This window comes from Strix uralensis, chromosome 16 (genome assembly GCF_047716275.1).
Source record: "Strix uralensis isolate ZFMK-TIS-50842 chromosome 16, bStrUra1, whole genome shotgun sequence".
NCBI classification, from domain to species: domain Eukaryota; kingdom Metazoa; phylum Chordata; class Aves; order Strigiformes; family Strigidae; genus Strix; species Strix uralensis.
Window position 1 is genome coordinate 14,513,733 of NC_133987.1, and position 25,405 is coordinate 14,539,137.

General features: G+C 33.5%; 1 protein-coding gene across 13 annotated transcripts in view; it reads left to right on the forward strand.

The window, feature by feature from the left end:
• SNX29 (sorting nexin 29) overlaps positions 1–25,405 on the forward strand; it is a 146,658-nt gene that overhangs the window by 81,980 nt on the left and 39,273 nt on the right. For 8 of the 13 annotated variants that reach the window (XR_012631213.1, XM_074886483.1, XM_074886479.1 and 5 more), the window contains one exon: positions 15,817–15,956. Coding sequence is in view for 11 of the 13 variants with exons in the window: in XM_074886483.1 (XP_074742584.1) it covers positions 15,817–15,956 (140 nt within the window). In the remaining 2 variants the exon portion in view is untranslated. The other 5 variants (XR_012631214.1, XM_074886481.1, XM_074886480.1 and 2 more) reach the window with 5 other exon arrangements.

Below are 25,405 nucleotides of genomic sequence, written 5' to 3' on the forward strand. Positions count from 1 at the left end.
GACTGTACCTGAATGATGTTATTCATTGCATATCTTCAATACTGTGAGGCTAGTGAAGGTGATATGCTTATTCCAAATGTTAGTGGCGTTGAAAGAGGGTTTTACTGTCATTGATACCGCCCTTGATATCAGCACTAAATTTGGTGTTCAGTTATATCTCTCAGATTGAGGGAACCTCCAAGACCACAAGAGGACACCATGTTCTACAGAATGACCTAGAACCACTACTGCAGAGTCACAAAATACCATCCACTGGTTTGCTATGCAAAATATTGGAGCTCTGAGGAGGGAAGTTGACTAGAGGAGAGTAATGTAGAAAAAAACACTAATGAGAACTATCCATTTTTGTGCATAATTTTCCTGCTTACTGCAATAGAAATCAGGGAGATCAGGTTCAAATACAAAGTTGTAGAATTTGACACAGGGGAAAATGCAAAATGAAAGCAGAATTTCAGCTGAATGAGGATTTTAAAAAGTGAGGAAATCAAATATTTATTATTGCATATATATTGTCATTAAGTAGTAGTGAATCTGAAAATACTTGACAATTGTAAAACAATAGATTAAGAATCTAATATCTATATTAATTCTAATTATTATATTTTTAATGTATTTTTGCCTTTCACTTATTTTCCTTCAGTTGGGACAATTTATCTTAACAGTTCACGTTCATGATCTTTCAACAAATTGTGTATGTAGGACTAGAAACTGGCTTTAAAGCTTGAGGAAACATAAATTTAATATACAGAAAGCCAATTAGTAGAAAATGAACAAAGAAGAGGAAAGAATGCTGCTTTGGCCAAGTAAGCTTTTTTAAATTACAAAGAAGGGTCTGTATTTGCCTTTCAGGTTGGTAACCTTATTTTCAGTGTATCAATTTAAACATTTGAATATAGTAAGTTAGAACTAATATAAAGCGATGAAAAGGATAATTTGTTTTGTAAATGTTGCTTTGAATCAAGTCAGAACAGATAATTTAATTACTGAAGGAAAATACAACAATAATGCTTGCAAGACTCCATGTATTAAGTTTCATATATACTATCCCCATGATGTATATTTTCTACTAATGATCTTTCAGTGCTCGTAGCAAATAGTTGTCAAAGTCTTTATAAGTGGTCCTTGCAAGAATTAGTGTTCTTCCTTCAGTTTATCTGTGTTTTGTTTGAGTGAGGACAGGAAATTTATTCATTCTCTTTTTTTTTTTGCATGTATAAATGTCATATACTCATCATATATTTTGTACTTCTTTTTTAAACTGCAGATAATTTTATTTAAAACTTAAAAATGTGAACTGTATTTTTAACACTTGAGCTGTTTGATTTTGTAATTTTAAAACATGCTCCCCATGTATCAGCCCAGTTTGTGGTTTGCTAAGTACTTTATATGTAGATGCATATCTAGACTTGTAATTTCAAACTATGGTTTTCTTGCATGAAATAGATTTTTGCCTTTTAGCTAGCCTTCAGGTACTTTGGATCTTTTGAATTCATACTTTCATTATCACAGTTTAAGTCTTTGTAACTACTGCCTTCCTGTCAGGTTCCTAATGTCAAAAGGACTAGTTTGCTTCTGTGAGCCAAGGTTCCTAATGTCAAAAGGACTGGTTTGCTTCTGTGAGCCAGCACACTCTAAGTTCATACGATCATAATACTTGTTTGCAAAGGGATCCCTGTATGCTTTTGCATAGAAATATAGCTTAATTTTTTTCATTTAAGATGAGCCCTTATATTTAGCTTTTGTTGGTGCTGTGTTCATGTCTCACTTCTTGACTCAGACTCAGACTTACTTGACTAGTAACTCAGACTAATGGTTAAGTAATAATATGTGAGTATTTACTGGACCTATTATTCTAATTTTTTGAGTATTGCAGTGTCTTTAAAATGGCAGTTGCTACTTCTGCATTGGGCAGATTATAACATTTAGAGTGGGGTTTAGTAACTGAGTTACAGAGGACATCTAATTAAGTATGCTCTTGCAAGGGCATTGTCCCAATAGAGGACATATCAAAATAGAAATGGTTCTTTACTTCCACTGAAGACTTGAACTCAGTGATTGTCTAAGTGTCTAGAGATTGAATATAAGGTAGCTTTCCACTGAGTGCTGACTTGACTCCATGATACCCTTTGCTTTCCTTTAAAACATCGGATACCCCATATGGAAAGAATACACAGCACTTTTCTGAGATTAGAAGAGAGTGACTTTGCCATGACTCCTCAACTGCATAGGAGGAACAATACAGAAATCTAAAATGAGTTTTCTGTCTAGAAGAAAATGTTGAGAGCAACATCATTCATCATTTGTATCCCATGCAACTGAAATCTGTGAGTTGCTTCTCCTGTCATAGCTTGTTTCATGCCCAAATGTTAGTTCAAGAAAGTAAATGTCCCTCTCATCTATCAGTGACTAAACTAAATTGTAGATTATTTTGTGTATGTAAATATTTTAAAAGTTTGTAAATGTTATGTGTATGTATCTTAAAAGGTATCTATCTGTATGTACATATATACATATGTGTATGCATATGACAACACCAAAGACAGCATTTAGGTTATATATGAAGTTGGCTTCTGGAATATATCTTGTAATTCTGCAAGTTCTATTCACTAGGGACTTTATCTTTTTCCCATTTATGTCAGTGAAAATCCTGCCTTTGCACTAGCAGTGCAGATGGCTTTTTTTTTTTTTTTTTTCCTGCTAGCATAGCTGCTTTTTAATCCATGTCTGGTCTGTTTGCCTGTTGCTGAAGATAGTGAAGAGTTTAAGACAGTCTGCAGGATAACTATTTTAGGATTAAAATACATAGAAGGAAAAGATTTTATTGCGAATAAAAGAAAACAGAATATAGCTTGTGTATTATGCTTATAATATTTATTGTTTTTTAAGAGTTTATAAAGTAAAGTGTTGTATGGTGCTCTGTGTTTGTCTATGTATATATGTGAAGTGATTTGAAGCCATGCAAATTAGAGTTTGAATTTTCATATTTTTGCTTTTAAGGGTTTCACATTATGCAATGTGAAGATGTGTAACCCCTGTTAGGTATTTCCTTACTGTAAAAAGTTGATCTGCCATTTTGGGGCAGCAGGACTTAGACAATCACTCTGTATATATTCAGAGACAAGTACCCTTTTAAAGCTGCTTTTTAGACCAAATAATGGAGGTACTGAACTTCTCCTGGAAAGGGATAAGAGGAGGAGGAGCATGAGAGGAATAAGGTTTTTTTAAGGAAGCCCACCCCTCAAGTTTGGCAGAAAGAAGCAAGGGAAAAGGCTGCAAGGCTTTTCATCATGCATAGGTCAAGAAAGCAGTGCTGTCCTGTATTATGTATCAGAGTTCATGGTTGAGTGGTAAGCTGGCCTTGAAGTTTCCCTGAGGGGAACATTTCTGGGTTAGGGACAGAGGTCGTCAGACCAATGCATTTCCGTGAAGATTCCAGTACTGGATCCTCTGCTTCCTCTTTTTCACTTGTTTTCTACTGTTTCTGTGGCATGAAGTTCTTGTATGTGTGCAAGTATCTAAGATACAGTTCTGGTGTTTGAGATTTCTTATTAACTTGTGGATGTATTTTTCTGTGGGAAAGAGGGAGGGTAGCTGCTACTGGTTTGGGCTGAGGAGAGAGATGAATGATTTGAGGAGATAGCTGTTTGGGGGAAAAAACCCCCACTTGTTTTGCTGGTGTTTTTCAGAGGGCATGATACTACATAATTTTCTTTCAAGGTTATTGACATGTTCAATAGAGCTATTTCTGCCTCCTGAAGAAAAGACCTGTGTGTTTACCATAATCTGTCACATTTACAACACAGAATATGAGTTCAAAATTCAGTGCTTATTGTCCTATGCTCACTACAATACATAATACATTACATAATTTGCATATATACATTGACGCAGTATGTATTTTGCTATTGTGATCCAGTGAAACTGTGAGATACTGTTGACTCACAGATGAGCATTCAGGACTGAGAGAAAAAAGGAATGAAACTTCCTGCATCTTTCAGATCTGGAGAAGGGCCTGTGTTCATACTTCTTCCAGATTCACTACTATTCCATTAAATACCCCGTACCATCACATTACTAAAAGCAGTACTAGTAATTCTAGGCTGACATAGAAAATCATGTTCATGGTTTAAAGGAATTAATTCACAAGGTGCATGTGTATGTTCAATGTACATTTTATTGCCATGATAGCAAATGTGGTTGTAGTAGTTAATGTACTGGCAGTGTTTGAAATACGTATTTTAAAATACCTAAGTGTAACAATTCCTGTTTAACTTGTATATAGACAATAACAGAAGAAATATGGAGTGCTTGAAAGAGGATGATTCCGAAAGAATCATAGGGAAGGAAGTAATTTCGTTTTAGGGTTGGGTGTTTTTGTGTCCTGATTCAGAAAAGCACTTCAAGACATCCTAAAATATAAGTACGTGTTTGCCTTGCATTGAAATCAGAAGTGCAGATATATGTGCTTTTGTACTTTATGGGGTTTAGTAGCTCATAGAAACTGTCCTTCATCAGATTAGTTTGTCAAAGTCATACTGTCATAGGGAGCTGTGACTTAGAAAGCAGAGAAGAAAGCAAAACTTCTAGCTAATGCCTTTGGGGCAGTGGGCTAAGTAATATTTCTTAGTACTAAGCTTTGATATCCAATGTCTTCAAGTAGAATTAGTAGAGAATTATGACTCTCAGATGTTTCAGAATTGGAACACATTTATTAAAGGAGAAAAGCTTTGCAAATATAAATCCTTAAGTTATATATTAAAAATTTGAAGTTAAAGATTGCTTTCATTAATGCTTGCTTAATTTGATTTTTGGGTGATGTAATATAGCTCCTTAAATATAGCCGCTATATTATGCTTAATTTTCAAAGTGAGTAGTTTTTAATTTTCAACCCTCTTAGTGGACTTGACTTGTTTATTGAGTTATTTTCATATACTATTTTGCCTTGTGAGTTTTAGGAAAAACTGTAGCTAATATAAATTTGGCAGACATGCTTGTGCTGTACTATGGTTAAAAATAAAAGGAAGGGATCTGTTTGTATTGTGTTCAAATCAGGAAGGGGGCTCAAATTAATTTTATATGTATAGCCATATGTGTTAATTCTATAACACTGTTTTTATGGCATTCTAAAGCCATAAAAAAAACTATGTCCTCTAAAGTCATGATGTTACTCATAATTGGAAAGTTCAATTCTCAAAGAAGTGTGAGCTTTAAATAGCCATTGAGATTAAATTAATACAATCTAGTTTTCAAATAGGTAACTTAATTGAAGTACCACACAGGTAGAAATAAAAATAATTTCACACTTGGCATAATTATTAAGATTTCTAGTCACAGCACACCTCTTTTCTGACACTGTCACCTGCACACTAAGGGGGACTACAGAGTATTTCAGATTTTGAATCCAAACCCTCTGGTTTTTCTACCGGAAAAGACTGCAATTGATGTTTTATGTATACAGCACTTAGAAAAGAGCATTCAGTTCTTCTTCATTTTCCATTTTTTTGTCATATCACTATCTAAGAGAAGAGAAATAAGTCAGTAGGAAATGGTTGGCTTTTATGTGACAAATACTTTATAGCAAACACTTCATCTTCAAGTTCTGTGGTAGGAAATGTCTGGGTTACCTGAAACTCAGCATGAAGGTTAAAGCTAGCACAGTGCAGAGTAGTCTATTTCATTTTCAGTGATTTAATTTAAAAGGTAAACAGTTTGCCAACTCATACTTCTCCATCTCTTTCAGAATGTCTCACTGAATTAATGTGTTCATTTGGTGCTCAAGTGTAACATTTCATGAAAAGAGTGAATTGAGTATTTTTCTTTTCAAGTCACAAAAAATTGCTGTTAATTGCTGTTGAAGTTTAGGAAGAAGGAACACAGACTATTTGGGGGTCTACAAAACAAAATTTTGCCTGTCAAGTTGTTTTTATTTTTGCTGTCTTGTAATCCTATAGTTAAGAGAAGCAATTTATTCTAAAAAATTATTGAAGATAGAGCCCATAGAAACAGTTCAGATGGTGTTGCTTTACATCATGATATTATGGTGGAAAAAAAAGAAAGTAATGTAATTTACATGCTGCTTGGACAACTGCTAGATAAAAATATTTCAGTTTTATAACAACTCATGCGTCATTTAGGTATTCTAGTAGCCTCCTGGTATAAAATGAAAATATAAAAATAATTTCCTAAATTTATTTCTTACTGTGTTAGTGATGCTGAATTACCAAGTTACTTGGATTAATACATTTCCCTTCAGAGACATCTTAGCAGGGACACCTGATTACAGAAATAAAACTAAAACCTCCTTCCTCTGAATTTGAAATTTTACCCACATTTTTCTGTCTTTCTGTACGTATCAATATGCTTGATTTTACACCCTCCCCCACTCCATCAATATGCTTGATTTTACACCCTCCCCCACCACCTCCCCCCCCAATGTATTGTTTTATAAATATTGGCAAATTCTAATCTTATTTGATGTACACCTTTTTGGGTGATTGATAGTACTAAGCGTATTCAGTGTTAGTTTTTTAAAAAGTGGAGAAAACTAAATATTGAATACCTCAGATCGTGTGAAATGCTGGAGACACTTCCTGCATGAAAAATCTGTTCTTTCTCCATTGTACCATGTAAAATATCTTCACATGAAGGCACTATAAATAACAGGCACTTGATATCAATATTCCTCATTCATTCAGTTTGAATTTTAGAAAACAGAACCATCCTATCAGAGTTTATATAAATAAAATTTCTATTAAAGAAGCATCTAGACTTTTGAGTGGGAGTGAAGTTCAAGGACCACCTTGTATCCTGCTACTGTTTTAGCAGTTGGAATGTAAACTGCTGTATTAATGAATTTTTCTGATTTTGGTGGGTTTGGGTTGTTTTTTTGTTTGTGTTTTTTTTTTTTTCCAAATCACACTTTTACTTCTAGAGTTAAAACATTTCAAATAAATATGTTTGGATACTGTTAGCCCACAGGTGTAGACAGTAGCTAGAAGCTAGCAGCCTTCTTGCAGATTTCCTTTAGATGTCTTAGATGTTGCTGGTTATCAGCAGACTAAGCAAGACTGCTATAATCCTAGCCAGATCTATGAGGGGAGAGGTTAGCCAAGGGAGTGGTATCTGGGCCGTTGCGTGGCTCCCTGTAGCCATCGTCTTTCAGCAGCTCTATGGCAGTCTGCACCCATCCTTATTCTCCTAGTGTCCCCGCTCATGACTTCTTGGAACCACCCAACAAGAGAGATGTGGCATAGGTTTTACTTGAGGGTTTTTACTGGAAAGGGAAAATATTTACTGAAATGTGGTAGAGAAATAGTTGTTACTGAACTTCGGGGAATTTTGAAAGCAATTTTTTTCATTTGCTGAGAGAGTAGAAGAGAAATTATAGTTTTTCGTTAACCTATTTGTGTGTTTGGCTCTTTGCTGTGGTTTTTATTTTATTTATTTATTATTATTTTATTTTTAAGGGAAGGTATCACTGTAAGATCGTAGGTACCACGTTTCTAAAGGGTTTTGGGGTTGTTTTTTGTTGTTTTAAATTTATAATCTGTCTTGTTCTTCAGGGCATTTTCAAACCTGATAAAAGAAAAAAATTAAGAAAGAGAACTTCAGTATAGGGGGAAGCACTGAACTGAGACATATTTTAACTAATATTGTTGATAGTTATTACCATAATATAGACTAGTGAAAAAATGGATCTCAATTTCATGAACTGTTGTAGTTTCCAGAATCTCCTGAATAAAAATATAGAGTGGACTGATAATACTTGGTGTGAGGAGAAAACAGAAATAGAATTTCCCTGTTCAATAGCTGAGCAAAAGATGAGCTCTAGGGGTCTTGCTATAGGCTGCAGTTTTCTACTGATGCTTTTTAATGAACAGTTGATTCCTTACCAGTTGACAAATTGACACATGGCTGGCATTTACCTCTTTAAATAACAAAGTATTTAGATGACACTGGATTTTGTTAGCATAACGTTACCAATTGAGTTCTTTTTTAACAGTGACATTAAACACAACACTAAAAAGAGATCAGTTTTGGTTTTATTATCAATTTCTTTTTTCTGTTGATAAATTTATTAATTTTTAACACTTTTCGCAGAGAGAGTTTTGAGAAAGTTTAGCCTTTTGGATGGACAATATTGATAGCTTGAAAATGTCTTAAGAAACATACTTGGTTCCAGGATGCTGTAAATGCCTGAGCTGATTTAGAGAGTTATAAGACTTAGTTTGACTGAGATTTATTACACAGGGGAAGAATTTATCAAAATGGGATTGTCTGTTGTTTTGATAAGGACTGGGGACTGCACACTTTTACGTATCTGTTAACAAGCTTGTGCTCTGGACTTGCTTAGAAGATGCTATACAGCAACATTTTATTCTAAGAAAGCATGGACAACCTTAGTATGACTATAAACCTTAGTAGCTATAATGCTGTGATATATGAACTACCCTCTTACTCAAAATAGAAGTTGGACTTTTTTCAAAAATTAACATTTGAGTAAAAACCATATTTGTGAGGCATAGACTGAGCTTGCAGCTCCTCTGATGACCTGAGAAGGCTGGCACAGCTGCCGAGCAACCATTTCCTTGCTGAACAGTCAGGGTGTGCTGAGCAGCTCTGCATAGTACTGCAGGAGATGCCTCAAGTCTCAAAAAATCAGAAATGCTAATGAAAATGTTGCAATTGTCAACATAATTTTTTACTAGACTGAGGGTATTGACAGGACTGTAGCTCACCCTTAGCATGACTGCTGCTGGATGGGTTTGCAACAGTGTCTTTTTCAGATTACTTTATCTGAAAGCATTACTTTCTGGTATCATTGAAATGAATCTATAGTTGGAGATGGAAATGCATCAACTATTTTAGTAGAGAAACACAGAGTAATAATTACAATTATGTAATAAATCTCTATTTAATGAAAGATACATTTCTTTTCAAAACTGACAGTTCCTTGATTTCTTCTTCATATCTGAGCCTTTTAAATTCCTGTTTGTTCCACTGAACAGTAAATGTAAAAAAATCTCACAGTGGGATCAGAAAAATAGCAATTTGATGTATTGTATACCCTTGTTTTGTTGTATAATGCTAGCCTGATTCTGCCATACAGAAACTGGCAATACAAGTAGGATGGAAATTTTAAGTTTATCTAGTTTCAATAATTTTGAGATTTTTTTTTTTGTATAATATGGTAGTATTTGGTATATTTAGTATTGGAAACTGTGCCTCTGTAAAACTGTTTCATGATGCAGTAGTTATTGAAGGACAGGTGTATTCAAGTCGTGTTTTATTGTGACCTTTGCAAAGGTGTCAATTAGCCTGTAAAAATTAATACTTGCTATCTAACTATTTTTTACTCACAAAACAGTGAGAGTGACTCAGTGATTGAATGCTTAATTAGCTCCCATTTCAGCTTCTGATTTCCAGCTTCATTTTTGAGATCAACGATTTTGATTTCTTGTAAATAGACAAAAACTGGTATGATAATTTTGCGAAGAGCAGTTGACCAGGATGGTGAAAAATATTAGGCTAAACTAGAATAACCTGAGTTTATTTCTGCATTTGCAGGTTCATCTTTGAATAGTACTCTTGTCAGCTTCGCTTGGGATGGGATCCATTGTGTGGTATCATTAAAGTCCTAAAGCCGTGTTTCCTTTTATTTTGAGTTGGATTGAGCCCTGAGCTGTTCTGTTGTTTGGTTTTGTTTTGTTTTTTCCCCCAGCACTAACAATAGGAGGTTAGTTAAATGATAAATAATGGCTAGAACGTCAGAGTCAGTGAATTTTATGTTGATTGAAACAGCGCCAAACCCAGAATATAAAAGTATTTTATGTGTCCCTAAATCATGGCAGGTAACCATGGCAATCATACCATTTCCAACAGCTCATGGAAAATATTTGAAACATCTTAAGCGAGCTGTACCATTAATAATGAAGAATATCAGTATTTTGCCATCTGTTACATACTAACAGTGTATATGAAAGACCAGCAATTGTGTGAAACAATTTGAACTGCAAGTTGGAATGAACTTGGGTTGTAATGAAAAACTGTAAAACAGCGTAACATAAAATATGGTATGTCAGACTCTGCTTTTTAGTTTTACAGCTTAACATCATCTTCTAATATCTGTTGAGAGTCTGTAAGATTTCCTTATGTATTCTCATTTTTAGAGATTTGTACTTTGATATTAGCATTTTGTTTGGGCAGAAACTTGGCAAATTCTTAGCCAAAAGGAATTTCATAAAATATTTTGGGAGACATTAATTTCAGATTAAAAATATTTTCCCAGATGTGTTTTGATGCTTCTGCAATCTGAAGCAGTTTTGCTTGTTAACTGAAATTTTGTGTACTCTTAATCAAAAGTATATGCTCTTGAACTGTGGGCTAGGAAATAACTTTGACAGTAGTATGTACAGAAACATTAGTAGCTTTTTTTTTTTCAGAAAATATGCCTACAAATTGAAAGTGAATGCTGGTATGTTAGGTCTCAATTAACAATTTCTGTACAGTATAAGTTTACTCTGCATAAATTGGTAGTAAATGTGGCCAAGTTGCCCTACAGATGTATATCAGAACCTGTCCATATTTTTTATGTAACTGAGTCCCTCTCTATATAGTACCCTTCCTTTTAACAGGGAAAAAGAGATTCTTAATCAATTAAGAAGAGCAATGGATTATGTTTATAGGCAAGGTATCCCTGCACGTGCTAATTCCTTTTCTATGCACAGAACGCTTTCACGGGTTGTTAATCAGGTGGTGCTGAATACATGAGGCTTTCTCTTTGGTCAGATCGGAGCCGCTTTTCAAGTGCAGTAAGGTAATTTCAGCATCATTACAAAAAGCAATAGTAGCTGTCCATAAATAATCTCTCACACTGAGGATATATGGCCCCAAAGAGTATCTTTTGAATTGCAAAGAAATCTCAAATCTTAAAAGTAGAGCTCCTGCCTTCTCTGAATACTCTTTTGCCCCCTGTAGTGCTATGGGATCAGGGATTGGGCTTGTCATGGATACAGTAGGAGATGTTTTACCAGTAATAGTCAAGAGTTAAATTTCTTCAAGTTTGTTGGGATCATTTAATCTATCACTGGACCCAGTTAGAAGAACTGAAAGGGCCAGTTAGTCTTGCCTTTTGGTTTTAAAGTTAGTAGGATTGTAGCCAATTGTTCAAACAATTTCATGGAAAGATTTGTAGAAACGGAATATAGGGCCTGACTCAGGAAAATGCTTAAAAACATGTTCTCCCAAATTGGTTTTAGAAGGATCTGGTATGTTCTATAAAAATAGAGGAAACCTTAATATAGTCTGTTTTTTCTGTAATAATTTCAAATTACGTATAATTTCTGTCCTATAAACAGTTACAGCTCTTGAAGGTATAGGAACCAAATATGTATAATGCTGGGTTTAGTGCCATTTTTGGTATGTGCTTTGGGAAAAAAAATCAGTGCCACAATTACTCAAAATTTATTTCTATAGCCATATTTGAGATAACTTACTGGTTTTTGTCCAGAGCTCCTGCTAGTGCTGTTGTTTTAAAAAAGCAACATATGTAATAAAGGCAGGTAAAATTCATAAAGCATTCTTCCAAATTAAAAGAGGCGTTAATGACGCAAAGAAAAGATCTTCATTGTGATTTGGATCCCAACTGGTCAAATGACTGGCTTGATGATTCAAGACACAAGTTCTTTTTCCTTCTTAGAGACAAGACTTACTATTTATTCATCTTACGAGTTCCATTTCTTCTATACATTTTTCTTACCTGAATTTCAAAAAACACCTTTGATCTTTATTATAATCCCCATCCCTATTTTTGAGAGCAGGTCTCCTTTTTCAGCTATGTTAGCAGGATTTCTCTTCAGTGAGATCTTGAAAGTGTGCGTTTATTTAGTACTGTTACTTTATCTTTCCATGCATGTATTTATTTTCCTAAAAATGAAATGATATAATCTAACCTTTAATATGATGAAAATGGAAGTTCTTTTGCAAAAGTACATATAGTTGTAACTTTAACAAAATTACTTTGTCCCCAAAGTACATTCATATCAAGCATATATAGATGCTCTTTGCTGTTTCCTGTGTGAGTAGATATGCAAGTGTAAATTTGTATTGTCAGATACAATCTCTTACAATCACCAAAGATATGTACTAAAAGTATGGGGTTTTTTCACTGGTACCAAATCCAAATTGTTCCCTTTATTTTTTGCTTGTAAATAAAAATATCGTTTAGGAGTTAGACTATAAAATACTAACTAGATTTCAGTTGTAGATAATTGGGTCCAATGAAGAGAGGGTAACAGTTACCTTTTTATAATTTGAGATGGAAAAAATTGGCCAGACTTTGAACCAATTATGTTTTTCTATTACCAATTATTCTATTTACTATTTTGTGACAAAAAGTCTTTATTACTGCAACAACTTGGCAGTAACAACGGCGTGCTAAAATAACTCGTCTGAGTAGCCAACCTGCTGTTGCAAAATGCACATTTAATGATAAAGTTTAGACCTATAGCTGAATCATTTTGCCCTTGGTTTATGTTACTTCTGGTAACGACAGTGGGTCTTAGTACATGGTACAGAATTTCATGGTAGATAGCTCAGTGTTTGTTTTAGAGATCAAATTTATATCAGGCTAGAAGAACATTTTTAGCTGTTTTCAGGCTGAGTGTAATTTCTGAGAATTTCTGTATTGCGTTTGGATAAATGGCAGAAAAATAGCTATATTATAAGCACTAATTCAATCAGCTGTAAACAGCAAAAATGCATTCCCTAAGCATGTTCTCACAGTCTTAATTAGAAAACTTCTTTGTGACATTATTATCTCTAGTTAATGAGATTCTTTACAATAACAGAAGGGATAGAAAGTACCTGTATTCAGCATTTTGCTCTTGTGTTTATAACAAAGTGGTCCTGCCAGTGAAAGATGTATTTATTTAAATACATGTGCAGTACAGAAGGTTTACTGAAAGAATGCAGCTTCTGCTTAAGACCAAATTTGAATATAATTGAAGTGATTTCACTGAAAATACTGTTGTTCAGGATTTGTGACCAAAAAAACTTAAGAGCTGAAAAAGCACTAATGAACGTGGTACTTGAAAAATGGAGATTTTCTTGGAGGCTTGAAAACATAATTGATAGAAGTGATGAAAGTAGAATCAAGGAAGCATAGTCAGGGTGAGGCCAGTTCTTTGGAATGGTTCTAAGATGAGGCCGTATCTGTGCTGAGAACAGGCTTGTAGAGCAAAGCAGTGCTCCTCCTTCCTCTGTTACACACAGTCAAGTAAGACTGGGCAGAGGGTTACTCCATAATTGGTTTCACATGCCAAACATCACCACCACTCATGTAGTTAAAGCTTTCAGAACCAAAGCTGTTCCACGGTCTTTTTCTTCTTCTCTGACCTATGTGCCGCTTTCTGGTCTTCTGCCTCACATAGCTGGTGATAGCAAATTAGTATCCCTACTAGTGTTAATTTAAATCCTTTGAGTGAAAAGATGGGAAGAGAAGGCTGTTCCTTGAGCTAGGCAAAGAATCCAGTAGGAACAAAAATCTTAGTGAAAAGAGGAAAAATAAAATTTGTTAGTTAATTAGTATTGCACCACACTTTTATGTATTATTAGCATTCCATTCAATTATAATATTATGTGTCGCCACGTATTAAAATTTGTGCTTTAACGTTTCCCAACAGCTTGTGTAGACTTCTGTTCCACACATTTGTCCAGACTTCATCAGTGCAGCGGGGCATGGAGCAAGCTGTTGCTCTGTTCTGTTTGAGTAGTAACTGTACTCAGTTGTGGAGTACTGGGTGAGTGACTGCAGAGTGGATTGCATGGTCAACAATGCAGCTTTGTTTTTTAATAAAGTATCAGTTTCCAAGAGTTTTAAGACTTCATTTCTTCATTTATCAGTAAATCAATTAGCACTAGAATCACTTGCTATGCAATTTGTGTGTAGTGTGCGTATGTTGCTGAAAAAGAATGTGACTGATAAAAAAGAAATAGCAAACCATATAGTACATAGGGTTTTTTTTATTTTCACACTGATCTTGATTATTACATGTATTAATATAAAACTGGAATGTAAAACAGGGTTGGACATCTGTGTAAGTTCATACCTAGAAAACAGAAAAGATGAATCTGTATATATTTTGAAATTTTGTGAACTTAACACAAGCACTGCCTAAGTTTTTAAAGCCTGTAAGTATGAATGTCTTCAGCAGTTATAAATGTTACAGTAATCACAATTACATGTTAAGTAATTACAGGCAAATAAAAGACAAGAGCAGAAAATACTTCCTTAAATTATAAAAAATGAGGCTATTTTTAGTATATAGGATTATTTGCCAATATTTGCAAATGTACCTTACTTAACATAGGTTGTGGGTTTTTTTTTTTTTAAATTCTATAAATTTAAATTACTTCTTAGAGAAATGTCATTCAGAATCTTTTCTCATTTTCTTATGTCTCTTAAGAGTATTGCTGTTCCTGGTGACTTCTCCTAATGAGAGATAAGAACAGAATAAAATGTCAGTAAAGGTTCTAAGAACTCTGTAGCAGTCCTCCTGAATTCAAAGGAGCATCCCTGCTTTGGTGATGAGTTAGTCTGTTTTACCTAATGAAGGAATAATCTTCACATTTACATCCCATGCATGGCAATATGGCTTGAACCTTTTTAATACAATGAATTTATTCAGTGTTGTCAAATGTATTTATGGTGTTTTGTTGGTGGGTTGTCATTTTTTTTGGTGAGAAACAAGAATTTGTTTCAATGACTTTTCTTACACAGATAAATAATAGAGGTTGGATAGACACATCTTATAGATAATAGTCTTCCCTTGAGAACTGTAATTGTCTAATAATAGTTTTGGCTTCATGCCTAGAGAACATGCTCTGAGATTTAAACCAGGTCATCAGAATGCCTGCATTTCTGAGATATAGCATACTGGCTGTAGCACAAACCAGCCAGCACCTGATTTCATTGTAAACGTATTATAGTCTTATGTTAGTGTGAAAAGTGTAGATTTTATATTATACTTCACTGTAATTGCAATCCCTCACAGGAAAAAGTTTATGCTAGATGTAAATTACAGGATGCATGACATTATGCTGGTTGTTAGACTTCTAATTTGTAAGTCCCTCAGCAGAATGTGGAGTTTTTAGAATTATTTTATTTATTGGGGCCAATGTAGTATAAAATCCTGAGATCTAAAATACTATATGAACTTCAGTAAAATATTTTTGAGAGTTGTGATAAAATCTTCTAAAAAGCAATCTACTATATGAAAACTCCGTCACAAAATAATAATTTATTAACATAATGAAAAAGCTGGAGAAATATTAATCCATTCTGGAGTTTGTGTACCAAACATCTGAAAAGTATGAATTGTGATGAAATTGTGGGAGTAAGTTGGTATTTCCTCCTGCGAAGACTGGTAATTCTAGATCTCAAGACGAATCACATAAATTGTTATGCCACTGCCTCTGTGCCGCTGTTATGCATTACCTTTCTAGGATTGTAGCATTTTATGGAGACCTAGTATTAGGAAAAGAATTCTGTTCCATGGAGGAGACATTCTGCCAAGGAGAGAATTGGCAGTAGATGTTTTTGTGAAACAGGTTTTTATTAGGTTGCATTATTTTCCTTTATCGCTAAGAAGGACAGAGCCAAGGGTTTTTTACATATTGCCAACATATTTCTATAGACATAATGAACATAGATCATCAAAAGATCAAATTTTATGCTCATTAGGACTGCTTAGTTACATTATAGAATTGAAAAACATATTCTTTGTGCCATTTATATTTTTTCCTTTGTATTTTTAGGATGCAAAGTTTGTAGAAGAGCGACGCAAGCAGCTACAAAATTACCTAAGGAACGTAATGAACAAAATTATTCAAACTGTGCCAGAATTCACAGCCAGTCCCAAAAAAGAGACTCTTATTCAGCTGATGCCCTTTTTTGTGTAAGTATCTGTCAAGTAGTCAAGAAACTATTAAGCTTTTTTCATTACAATTTAATTTAAAATATAATGACAGCATCTCCAAAATCTTTAAAACAGTGGAGTTTTTTTAAATGGAAGGTTCCTGTTCAAATTATAAGTGCTTTTGTTGTATTTAAAGGAATATATGACATATATAGTAATTTTTTTGTTATTTAAATGGTGACGTTGAACAAAAAATCACTGTGTAAAGCTTTCAAAAATATCTAAGTTGACCTCAAGATCTGCATCCATATGTACTCTTCAAACATGAGGTATTTTTAAAATTTGGTCTTTTTCAGTTTTGTTTTACTTTTGTTTGCATGGGGTTTGTATTTTTGTTTTTAAATTTATTTTGGGGGTTGAAGGTGGAGCATTATTAGGGTCCTTACTAACCAAATTTAAAAAGTCAAGCTATTGAACTCTTTCTAGCTGAATTCTGCAATCTGCTGATGCATGTTCTGGTTTCATTAATGTTAACATTGAATATGTCCAGAAATAGTTTAAGACAGTCATCTGTTAAGAATCTCAAACCCTTTGATATACAATGATACAAGGAATATAATCTGTTAAAATTTTTCCATTTTGCTGTAAACATCGTTCTTTACAGTATTTGTAAATGATATTTAGAACTATTTAAGAAATAATGAAAATTTGTTTTTGAAAGTGGTGTTAACTTATTTCTTTCACTAATAATTTTTCCATATACTGTTTTTTCAGTACTGCACCTGTACAAATTATGTATAGAGTGAACACACATTTATAGTAAGCCATCATATTAAATTTGCTGTCCAGAAGCCTCTGCACAGGGATTGTGCATCCACGCCTGTGAATCAATCAAGACCAATTTAAAGTTAATAGAAGCATAAATACTTAGCAGTACTATTTTCTCGGTCTTGTGCAGAGTTTCAAATTTTCATGTTGAAACTTTATTTAAAGAAAGCTATATTTATTAGAAAATGTAATAGATACATGGAAGAATGCCAAGATGTATTTTGTTGCATTCATATTTTTTCAATTTTTCCTGGATTTGAAGAAGCAGAAATCAATTTAATGAGGCATCTCGATGATGATGTTATAAATGGCAAAATGATATTTGTAGGGACAAACATCTCAAGAGACTTCTCCCTAAGAACCTATTGTGTAGAATTTGACTAAGGGCTGTAAAGATTGAAGTGGTTTCAGGTACTTCAGTTGAGAGGCCCGTACATGCCTCTTTGTTAAGTGATTTTAGAGATGTTGTCCTTCATGTTGTATTTCATTTTGTTTTTTAAAGGAGAGAGGGGGAAGTAAAAAATACATTTGCAATTGAATTTTCAACTCAAATAATTTTTGCTCTTCCTGTCCAATTATATTTTATTTTAAGATGGTTAAGTATAGCTGTGTGAAGTAGTGAACTGATAATTCCTTGTCAACTTCATTTTATAACTCGCTGCTTTAAATGTAGATCAGGAAAATAAATTCCAAACAGAGTGCTATTTAAGGTCCCATCTTTTCATTGGTTTGTTACAATTGATTATCCTGAGTTCCACACAGACAGGCAGTAATGCAGAATAACATCCGTAAGTTGAGGCTAGCTAGTTTTTTCTCCTCGACCAGTTTGCTTATGAAAGAAATTCAGTTTCAAGTTTTGTGGGGTATAAAATATTTTAATAAATGATGATTATGGTTTCAGGTGTACATTGAGATGCTGTAGTAATTGCCATTACCCCAACAGTACAAGCGATCATAAGGATAGCAACACAGCTAATATTAAAATATGACAAAAGTGGACAACAGTTTCAAACAGAAGTTATTAGATTAGGAAATACTGTGGATACTCTAGTTAGAAATATTAATTTGAGGCTTTGGCCTTAATCAATGGAAAACATCCATAGTAGCAGTTCATTACTTAAACTGTGGTGCATTATTTACATGCTTTAACCAAAATTGGTTTGTTTTAGGATTCTTATTTAATTTCAATTATTAGAATTTCACATATTTTTAAAAAATCTGTCATTAATTCAACAGTGACCATACTGTGAGATTATAACAATGAGATAATATAGTACGGATGTAAAAGCAATGATACTACTTTTCAGGTGTTTTCATCTTAAAGCACTGTTGTTACAGAAATATTTTATTACAGTATCTTTATTCTACTTTGAGAAATGAAATTTCAAGAATAGTTTATTTATAATCTCTTAGCCATTTATGTTAAAAACAGTAAGGGAAAACAAATTTCCTCTTAATCGTCATCCCTAAACAATTAACTTGCGTTCTGATAGTTAATCTCTTTTATAAGTGTGTTATAGAATTTAGAGCTCATGTTTTTATTTATTAAAAATCGTGCCAGGTATTGGGACCTGCACAGGAAAAGATTCAAAATCACAACCCCACATAATTGGTCCTACCAACAATGTCCAAGTCAGAGTAAACACCGTTACCTTATTCTGCTGTAAAGAAAACCAAACCAAAACAAGCAAAAAACCAACCCTATTTCTTCTAATAAATGTAATGAGCTGAATGAGATCAATACAATTAATTTCATAGAAAGAGCAAAGTTTTATTGAGAAGGCAGCATATTTAAGTAATCTGTTTTCTCAGTATGGGTACAATTTAGTATGTGAAACATAGTGATACAGTATAAAGCAATTATCTCTAAGGAAAGAAATTTGTTCAAGGAGATTTGCTCAAGGAAATTTGCCAGAACTATTTGTCAACAATTTGTAAACACCAATATGCTGCATTGCATTGATGCTAACCTTTTTTGAGCATAGCTATATAATAGGTTGAAAAAAGACTACGTTTCTTTTCAGAGGGTTTATTTTTTTGCATTTGGCATTTTCATAATTCTCGGCACATTGCATGAAGCAAAGGACTATAGCAGATTCAAGAATATTCTTTGATATCTGGACTTTATGTCAAAAAGGTTCTGTTCATATATGTATCCATGAATTGTTTCCTTGGAGCTTTTTCTTAAATAGTAGGTGTATCAGCATTCTCTCTTAGCTAGAGTAGATAGTTCTCCATGGGAATATTAATGGGATTCTGGAAAAGCTTAGCTGTTGAGCAAAATAACTGTAGACCTCATCTACAGCAGAGAAAGTGGGATTTTAATGCATTTTTCTACTGAGATACCAGACTTTTCCTCTGCAGCTAGAGCAGCAATATTAACTTAATATAAAGATCTTTCAAACAATGACAGAAAGAGCACATTTTAGAAAGTGTCATCATTGTTAGGCTATCATTTGAATTCTCAATGTCCTTTATTTTCTGAGAGTCATGACCTGGCACTGTTGGTAAGAAAAAGCATCTCAAAGAAAATTCATTTCAGTTCCATTTCGTATTGCCAAATTCTCTAGTATTGTCCTTCCTTAATGGATTTTGAGCTTCATCAACCGAAGATCTTGAACAGACTGGATTCTGTGAAGTGTTTATTACATTATTCAGTTCTAACCTTTGTACCATACATGCAGTTCTTCTGTTCTATTATGTTTAATAATGTTTTGGTTTAGTAATATTTTAATAGAATATTTTAATATAAAACACTGTAAATACATATAATAATTCTGATATACTTAATTTGTGCTTCATAGCACAAATGTATGTATAGTTGCTGATTACATCTTTATTAATGAAAGAGTTAGCAGTTAGAAAACATTGAGATATTAGTCATAGGACTGTGCTGTAGAGAGTAGTGATACCTGAGACTAGGAGAAAAAATTATAGTCTTAATATGCATAAAAAGTCTCTAGGGCATTAGATCTGTATTAGGAAGCAACGAAATATAAAATAATAATAATAAAAAACCCAATTACCTGTTCTTAAAGAGTTTCTTCTCACTGCAAAATTAAATGACCACACTTCAGTGTGCAAATGAAAAATCACATGAAGGTTATGTCTGACTAGGCATCCTATAGATAGAAATTACAGGGTCAGTTTTAATTAGTCACTTTTAAGATCTGATTTAGGTCCTAGAATATGATTATGTTGAACAGAAAATAAGATTAATGTCTCTAAGACTGAATCCACTGATTATTAAATGCTGGAAGGAATATTGCCTAAAATTTTTATAGCGAGGTTGTTCCTTTGGGGATTTCTCCCTTCCAGGTGCAGTGATTTCATCCAATCAGGCATAGATCTGATGAGGCAAAACATTTTTTGATCTGTATGAAGTAGCCTGCCACTGTTATAAAGAAAGAAATTAATTGTATTTTGAGACTCAGATACAATTAACAGTTTGCAGTAAAATAACGTGAGGCAGTTTGCTAGCATTTCTCTTCATTATCGTATCAAATGCTAGTGGTTAATCATGGAAATGTAATTTGTTTTCATTCCTTATGCTGTGAACTGTCACTAATGTATTCTTTCTGTTGTCAGTCTCTATCATTTGTAATCTCAGTTTGTATATTTCTCAGTTTTAATGCTGCATTAGGTCAGTCACAGGTTTGGTCAAATAGTTTCCTATATAGTCCACTTTCATGTCTTAATGTAAAAAAGAGATTCTGACTCTTCTAATTTGTCTGTTTACATGCTGAATAACAAATTCTTTGTAATAATAAAACTGACATCACAAGTTAAATTTTCCAGTCCATGCAGAACAAAACCTAAATCAAGAATTAGCACTGCTGAATTAGATTGCTACATCTACTAGCTCATGAAGGCCTGTCTGTCAATACTTGCTTCAATTAACATGTATTTACACTCATGATTGGTACATTATAGATAAATAAAACTTGTTATAACAGGTACACTTGTGTTTTAATCACATTTTTATCAATCTATCCAAAAAATATCACTCACACTAGCTCTTTGTAAATACATATATAATAACAGGAGGAATCTTTGTCAACAACCATCACAATTCTTTGGACCATATAATTGAGGCTTTCAACATAAATCATCATAATAGGTTATGTGATTTCAAGTATGTAAAAAGCTAAAAGCTGTAAAAAGTTGTGAAAAGAAACACTAAAATATTGTGATGTTCCATTTTTCTATCTCTGTGATTTCTGTATCAAATGTCCTCATTTTTTTAGAAGCTATTTTCTTTTTTTACTGTAAGGGTGCTGGAACACTCTCACAGGTTGCCCAGAGGTTGTTGACACTCTGTCCTTGGAGATACTAAAGACTTGACAGGACACAGTCCTGGGCAGCCTTGTGCAGGGGGATTGGCTAGGCAGTCTCCAGAGGTGCCTTCCAACCTCTAATAGCCTATAAATCTATGATTCCCCAAAATCTCAACCTGCAGTTTTAACTTGAGTTGTGTTTTACATAAACCCCACACAAAGAAGTGTTAGCTAAATATACAGCTGGTCAAGCAGATGTTATATGTGAACGAAAAAAAAGCCTAAACAGTGTGAAACCACTACAACATGTGTTCTACTTTGTAGTTGTGCAATGCTATTCAAATAAGAATACTGCCACCTTATTGACTCTTCTGCTTTGGCAATGCAAATGTTTGGATTAAAATATATGCAAGAATGGTATAAAAAGATTTTTGTGAATATTTTCACAGATTACTGTGCTGAGTATTTTTTAAATCTTGTTTTCTAGGCCACAGCTACATCTTTCAACAGTTTCTAGATAACAATTATATGTTCTGCTGAGCTGCAGAGCTGGACATTTATTCTCTTGTGGTAGCTACTCAAACATATGCTTTAAAGAAAGCAGAGAATCTGTTTGGTAAATCGTCAGAAAAGAGGCTAGAACAGATTCTGAGAAACTGTTGTCTGCGGGATGTGTTTGAACACCAGAGGAGTCATTGGTTCTCTGTGATGATTAGAGGATTGTAACGTTCAAAAAATATGTTGTCTTCATTTCACTGGATAACATTACTGGCAACATACTTGATAGCAAAACTTGTGTTCTTAGGCATTTTGTGTCAGTTGTCTTTGAGTCACCAAGCTAAACTGTAGCAAAAATTTCGCTGTTTCTATCTTTCTTTCTCATTTTATAAATGCTTCCTCCCTCCTGGAAGGTAAAGTTATGAGAAACATGGTAGAGAGATACAGGAACCAACTGGCAGGCAAATTTCAGTACCAACCAATCAGCCACTCAGAAATGTCACCTTGGAAATATTACTCTAAGATTTATTTAGCACTAAACAGTATGTAAAGCCAAGTATCTGCTTTTGGTCTTGCAGATCACAAAGTTAAAATCATGTGGAAGAATAGATGTTTGTTCTTAGTGGGTCGAAGAAGTTTGGTTTGGTTTGGATTTTGGGGTTTTTCTTATCATCTCTATTTCATTTGCAACTGTCAGTGTGTCATTGAGAACATTTAAATGTGTATATTAAAGGTATGAGAGGTAAAAAGAACATTAACTTCTGTACCATTGCTAGTATTAAAATGTTGCTTTCAAGCATGAATGAAATAAATCTTCTAAGAAAATTACTATGAGGTTCCTGTTGATGTTGTATCTCTGAGTTCATTTTAAAGAAATTGAAAATAGAACCTTTCAAAGTTACTTTCAAAATATTTTAGAGGAATAAAAACATTTGCTCAGACCTGAACTTAACTACAAACTAGTCTATCAGTTGTATTTCATTTAAGAGCTTCATCTTTTAACAAGGGGTAGTTTACAGCAGATAATGGGCTTGTATAGCCCTGTTTTAGTATAAAGAATGAACTAAAACCTCTTCATAGAAACGTTTTTGCAGTATTATTTTAAGAAAGATCTTTGAATATCTAGACACTAATATATTTATGTATAAAGATAGAGGAGAAAAACTTTTTTAAAACAGTGCTTTTAGTATGCTCTTGGCCAGTGACAGTATTGAGATGAGGCTTTCATGAACTAATAAAAATTTAAAGGAATTTTAATTTGTGAATTTCTCTGCAGGATTTTAAATATCAAATAAGGTAAAAAATGTTTTTGTAATCTTACTCTTCTCATGTCATGTTCTAATGCTTTTTGACTCATTTTATAAGAAATCAGTTTTATAGCTACAGAGAGGTTTCTAAAATACTCTAATTATTTCCTCCCTTTAGGACTTGCTTAGCTGGACTGATAGTACTGTATTTATAGTAGTAGTATTTCACTAGTCTTTCTGGATGAGAAGCTACAAAAGATGATTCTATGAAAAAGCGAAATAATGCTAAAGTATGCTTCTCTAACATGTAAACAAAATATCAGAAATTATAGTTAATACAGAATTTATGCATTGAATGAATGGGAATCCTTCCTCTTATTTGAATTCCATAGTATCTATATATAACATAAATAAACAAAAGCCTACACACATACATATATCAACCCAGCAGTGAATGTTTTTGCTTTGTAATTTTATTCTGCAGAAAAAGTTAGCTTGGAATATTTTCAGGTATTGATATGACTATTTATATGTGAGCGCTAAATACTCATTGAGATGATTCCTTTGACATCCATGTAGTTAGGGTATGGTTATATATTTAGTTAGTTAGACATTGTATGAGTTACGTGTGTAGGATATGTGGCCTTTAGTTACATATGTGTTTTGGGAAATTGTCCTGTCCATTCAATTTGCAGTGTATGTGGTGCTGGTATTCTGCTGTTAGCGTCTTACAAGATAAACAATAAGATTAAAAGCAAACAAGCAATCCCTGAAACACTGCAAAACAATATTGATGTGAAGCAAGGAAGCTTTAAATGCGATTTTGAATAGGTTAATAGTTTGTGATGGCATGACACTTCTTAAAGCTATTAGTGTATATATCTGTGCCTTCTAATAGAATAAATGACAGTATTCAGCTAATGCATCCTAAAGTGTTGTGGCCAGATTTTTACCTGATTGCATCCTTTGATGTGGCAGCTTGTGTTATTAACTTGTCATTGTACCTCTTTAACAGATCTCAGTTACATTCTGTAACAGTAAGTAAGCAGTCTGATAAAGAGGAATATAATTTACATGAACAAACTGGGAAAAACGTTTGCTTAAATATGTGACTTTTAATTAGTAAAGCACCTCCTAATGCCTGAAACATGCTAATGAAACTAATTTATTGCTATGTTAATTGATTGATCTACTTATAAAACTATGTGGAGATGTTACACAATATTTATCTTTCAATAGAACTTTGTTGCCAAGCACTGATGATTGTTGAAGTAAAAATATCTTAGATATCTAAAATTTGATTAGCATGTTCACATAATGCAGGAAATTCCATTGCAGAAATGTACTATTCTTCTGTGGAATGATACAATTAAAATATTCGGAGTGGATTGTTCTTAACAAACATGTAGTTGTCTCACTGTTATTCTTGGTTTCTAACATTCCTCACTTTGTAACTGACAGTTTTGTTTTTAGTCTCTCATAACCTGTGAGGCTTGACATCAAACTTAAAAAAAGCATCATGCCTGTTTTGATCTAACTGAAATGTGAAGAAGTAGGGCAAAAATTGTTTCGTCAAAGTATACGAGAATTCATACTTAAATCTCCTTTCCTTGTGCAATAATTGTATTATGATGTTACATTGTCTTTTATTTTGTGTTTTGGCACATATCAACATTGGAGACATGTATTACATGGCATTCTACAAATGTATTATTTTTTTTTTCCTGCTCTGAGTAGTTGAGAGGGTTTATGAATGTTAGAGGAAAATGAGGAAGGAAAAAAATATATCAGGAGGAGTAGAAACAGTGATAAAGAGAGCAAGAATAAGCAGGAAGAGAGACATGCAGAATGCTTAATGTTAAAAGGAAGATGGGTTGAATATAGTAAGGAAATATGGCGAAATACTGGTACTTGAGGCTTACTAGAAGCATTCGACTTTATAAAGCTAGTTATATCCAAACAAAGATGATGTTACTGTTGTAGTTTTTGATTTTATAACTGATCTGTCTGGGATTTGACAGGTTATTTGTGAAATAATTAAAAAAATTTGATCCTGGCTTTAAAGTATAGGACACTAAAATCTTGAATAGTCATTGGAAAAGTGTGTCAAGTCTGTCAGATAGCATTTGTTGCAACTCTGCTACTTCTTTCCATGTGGTAAAAATCTGTCCTTCATCCTCCTATTTTGTTCAGACCTAAGGTTTGCAAAATGATTTCTTAGTTTATTACCAGTGGGGATAGTCATCTTAAATGGTCTGAATAAATGCTAAAATCCATAAATTGAGCTAGGAAAAGACAATTATCTGTGAAAGATGGTTGCCTCCATAATGCAAACTGTAGCATAGTTTTATTCTATTGTGTGTGAAAGACATTGCAGTAGAGTTAAGGAAGCTCTGTTTTAACTTGAGTACATAATTTACCAAATCTTAGTTTATCTTTGAGGATATTTCCAGCACAGATATGTCAGTTAAGAGTGTGTGTATGGAAAACACTCCCTTGAAATAATTCTGGAAGATGCCACCTATGCTAGGAAGACTAATGTATCTGTACTAGCAAGAAACTTTATTTGCTCTTCTCTCTTTTGATCCCAAGGAGCAGTTTACAGTACAGTGATGCTATTAAAAGTATTGTAGAGAGA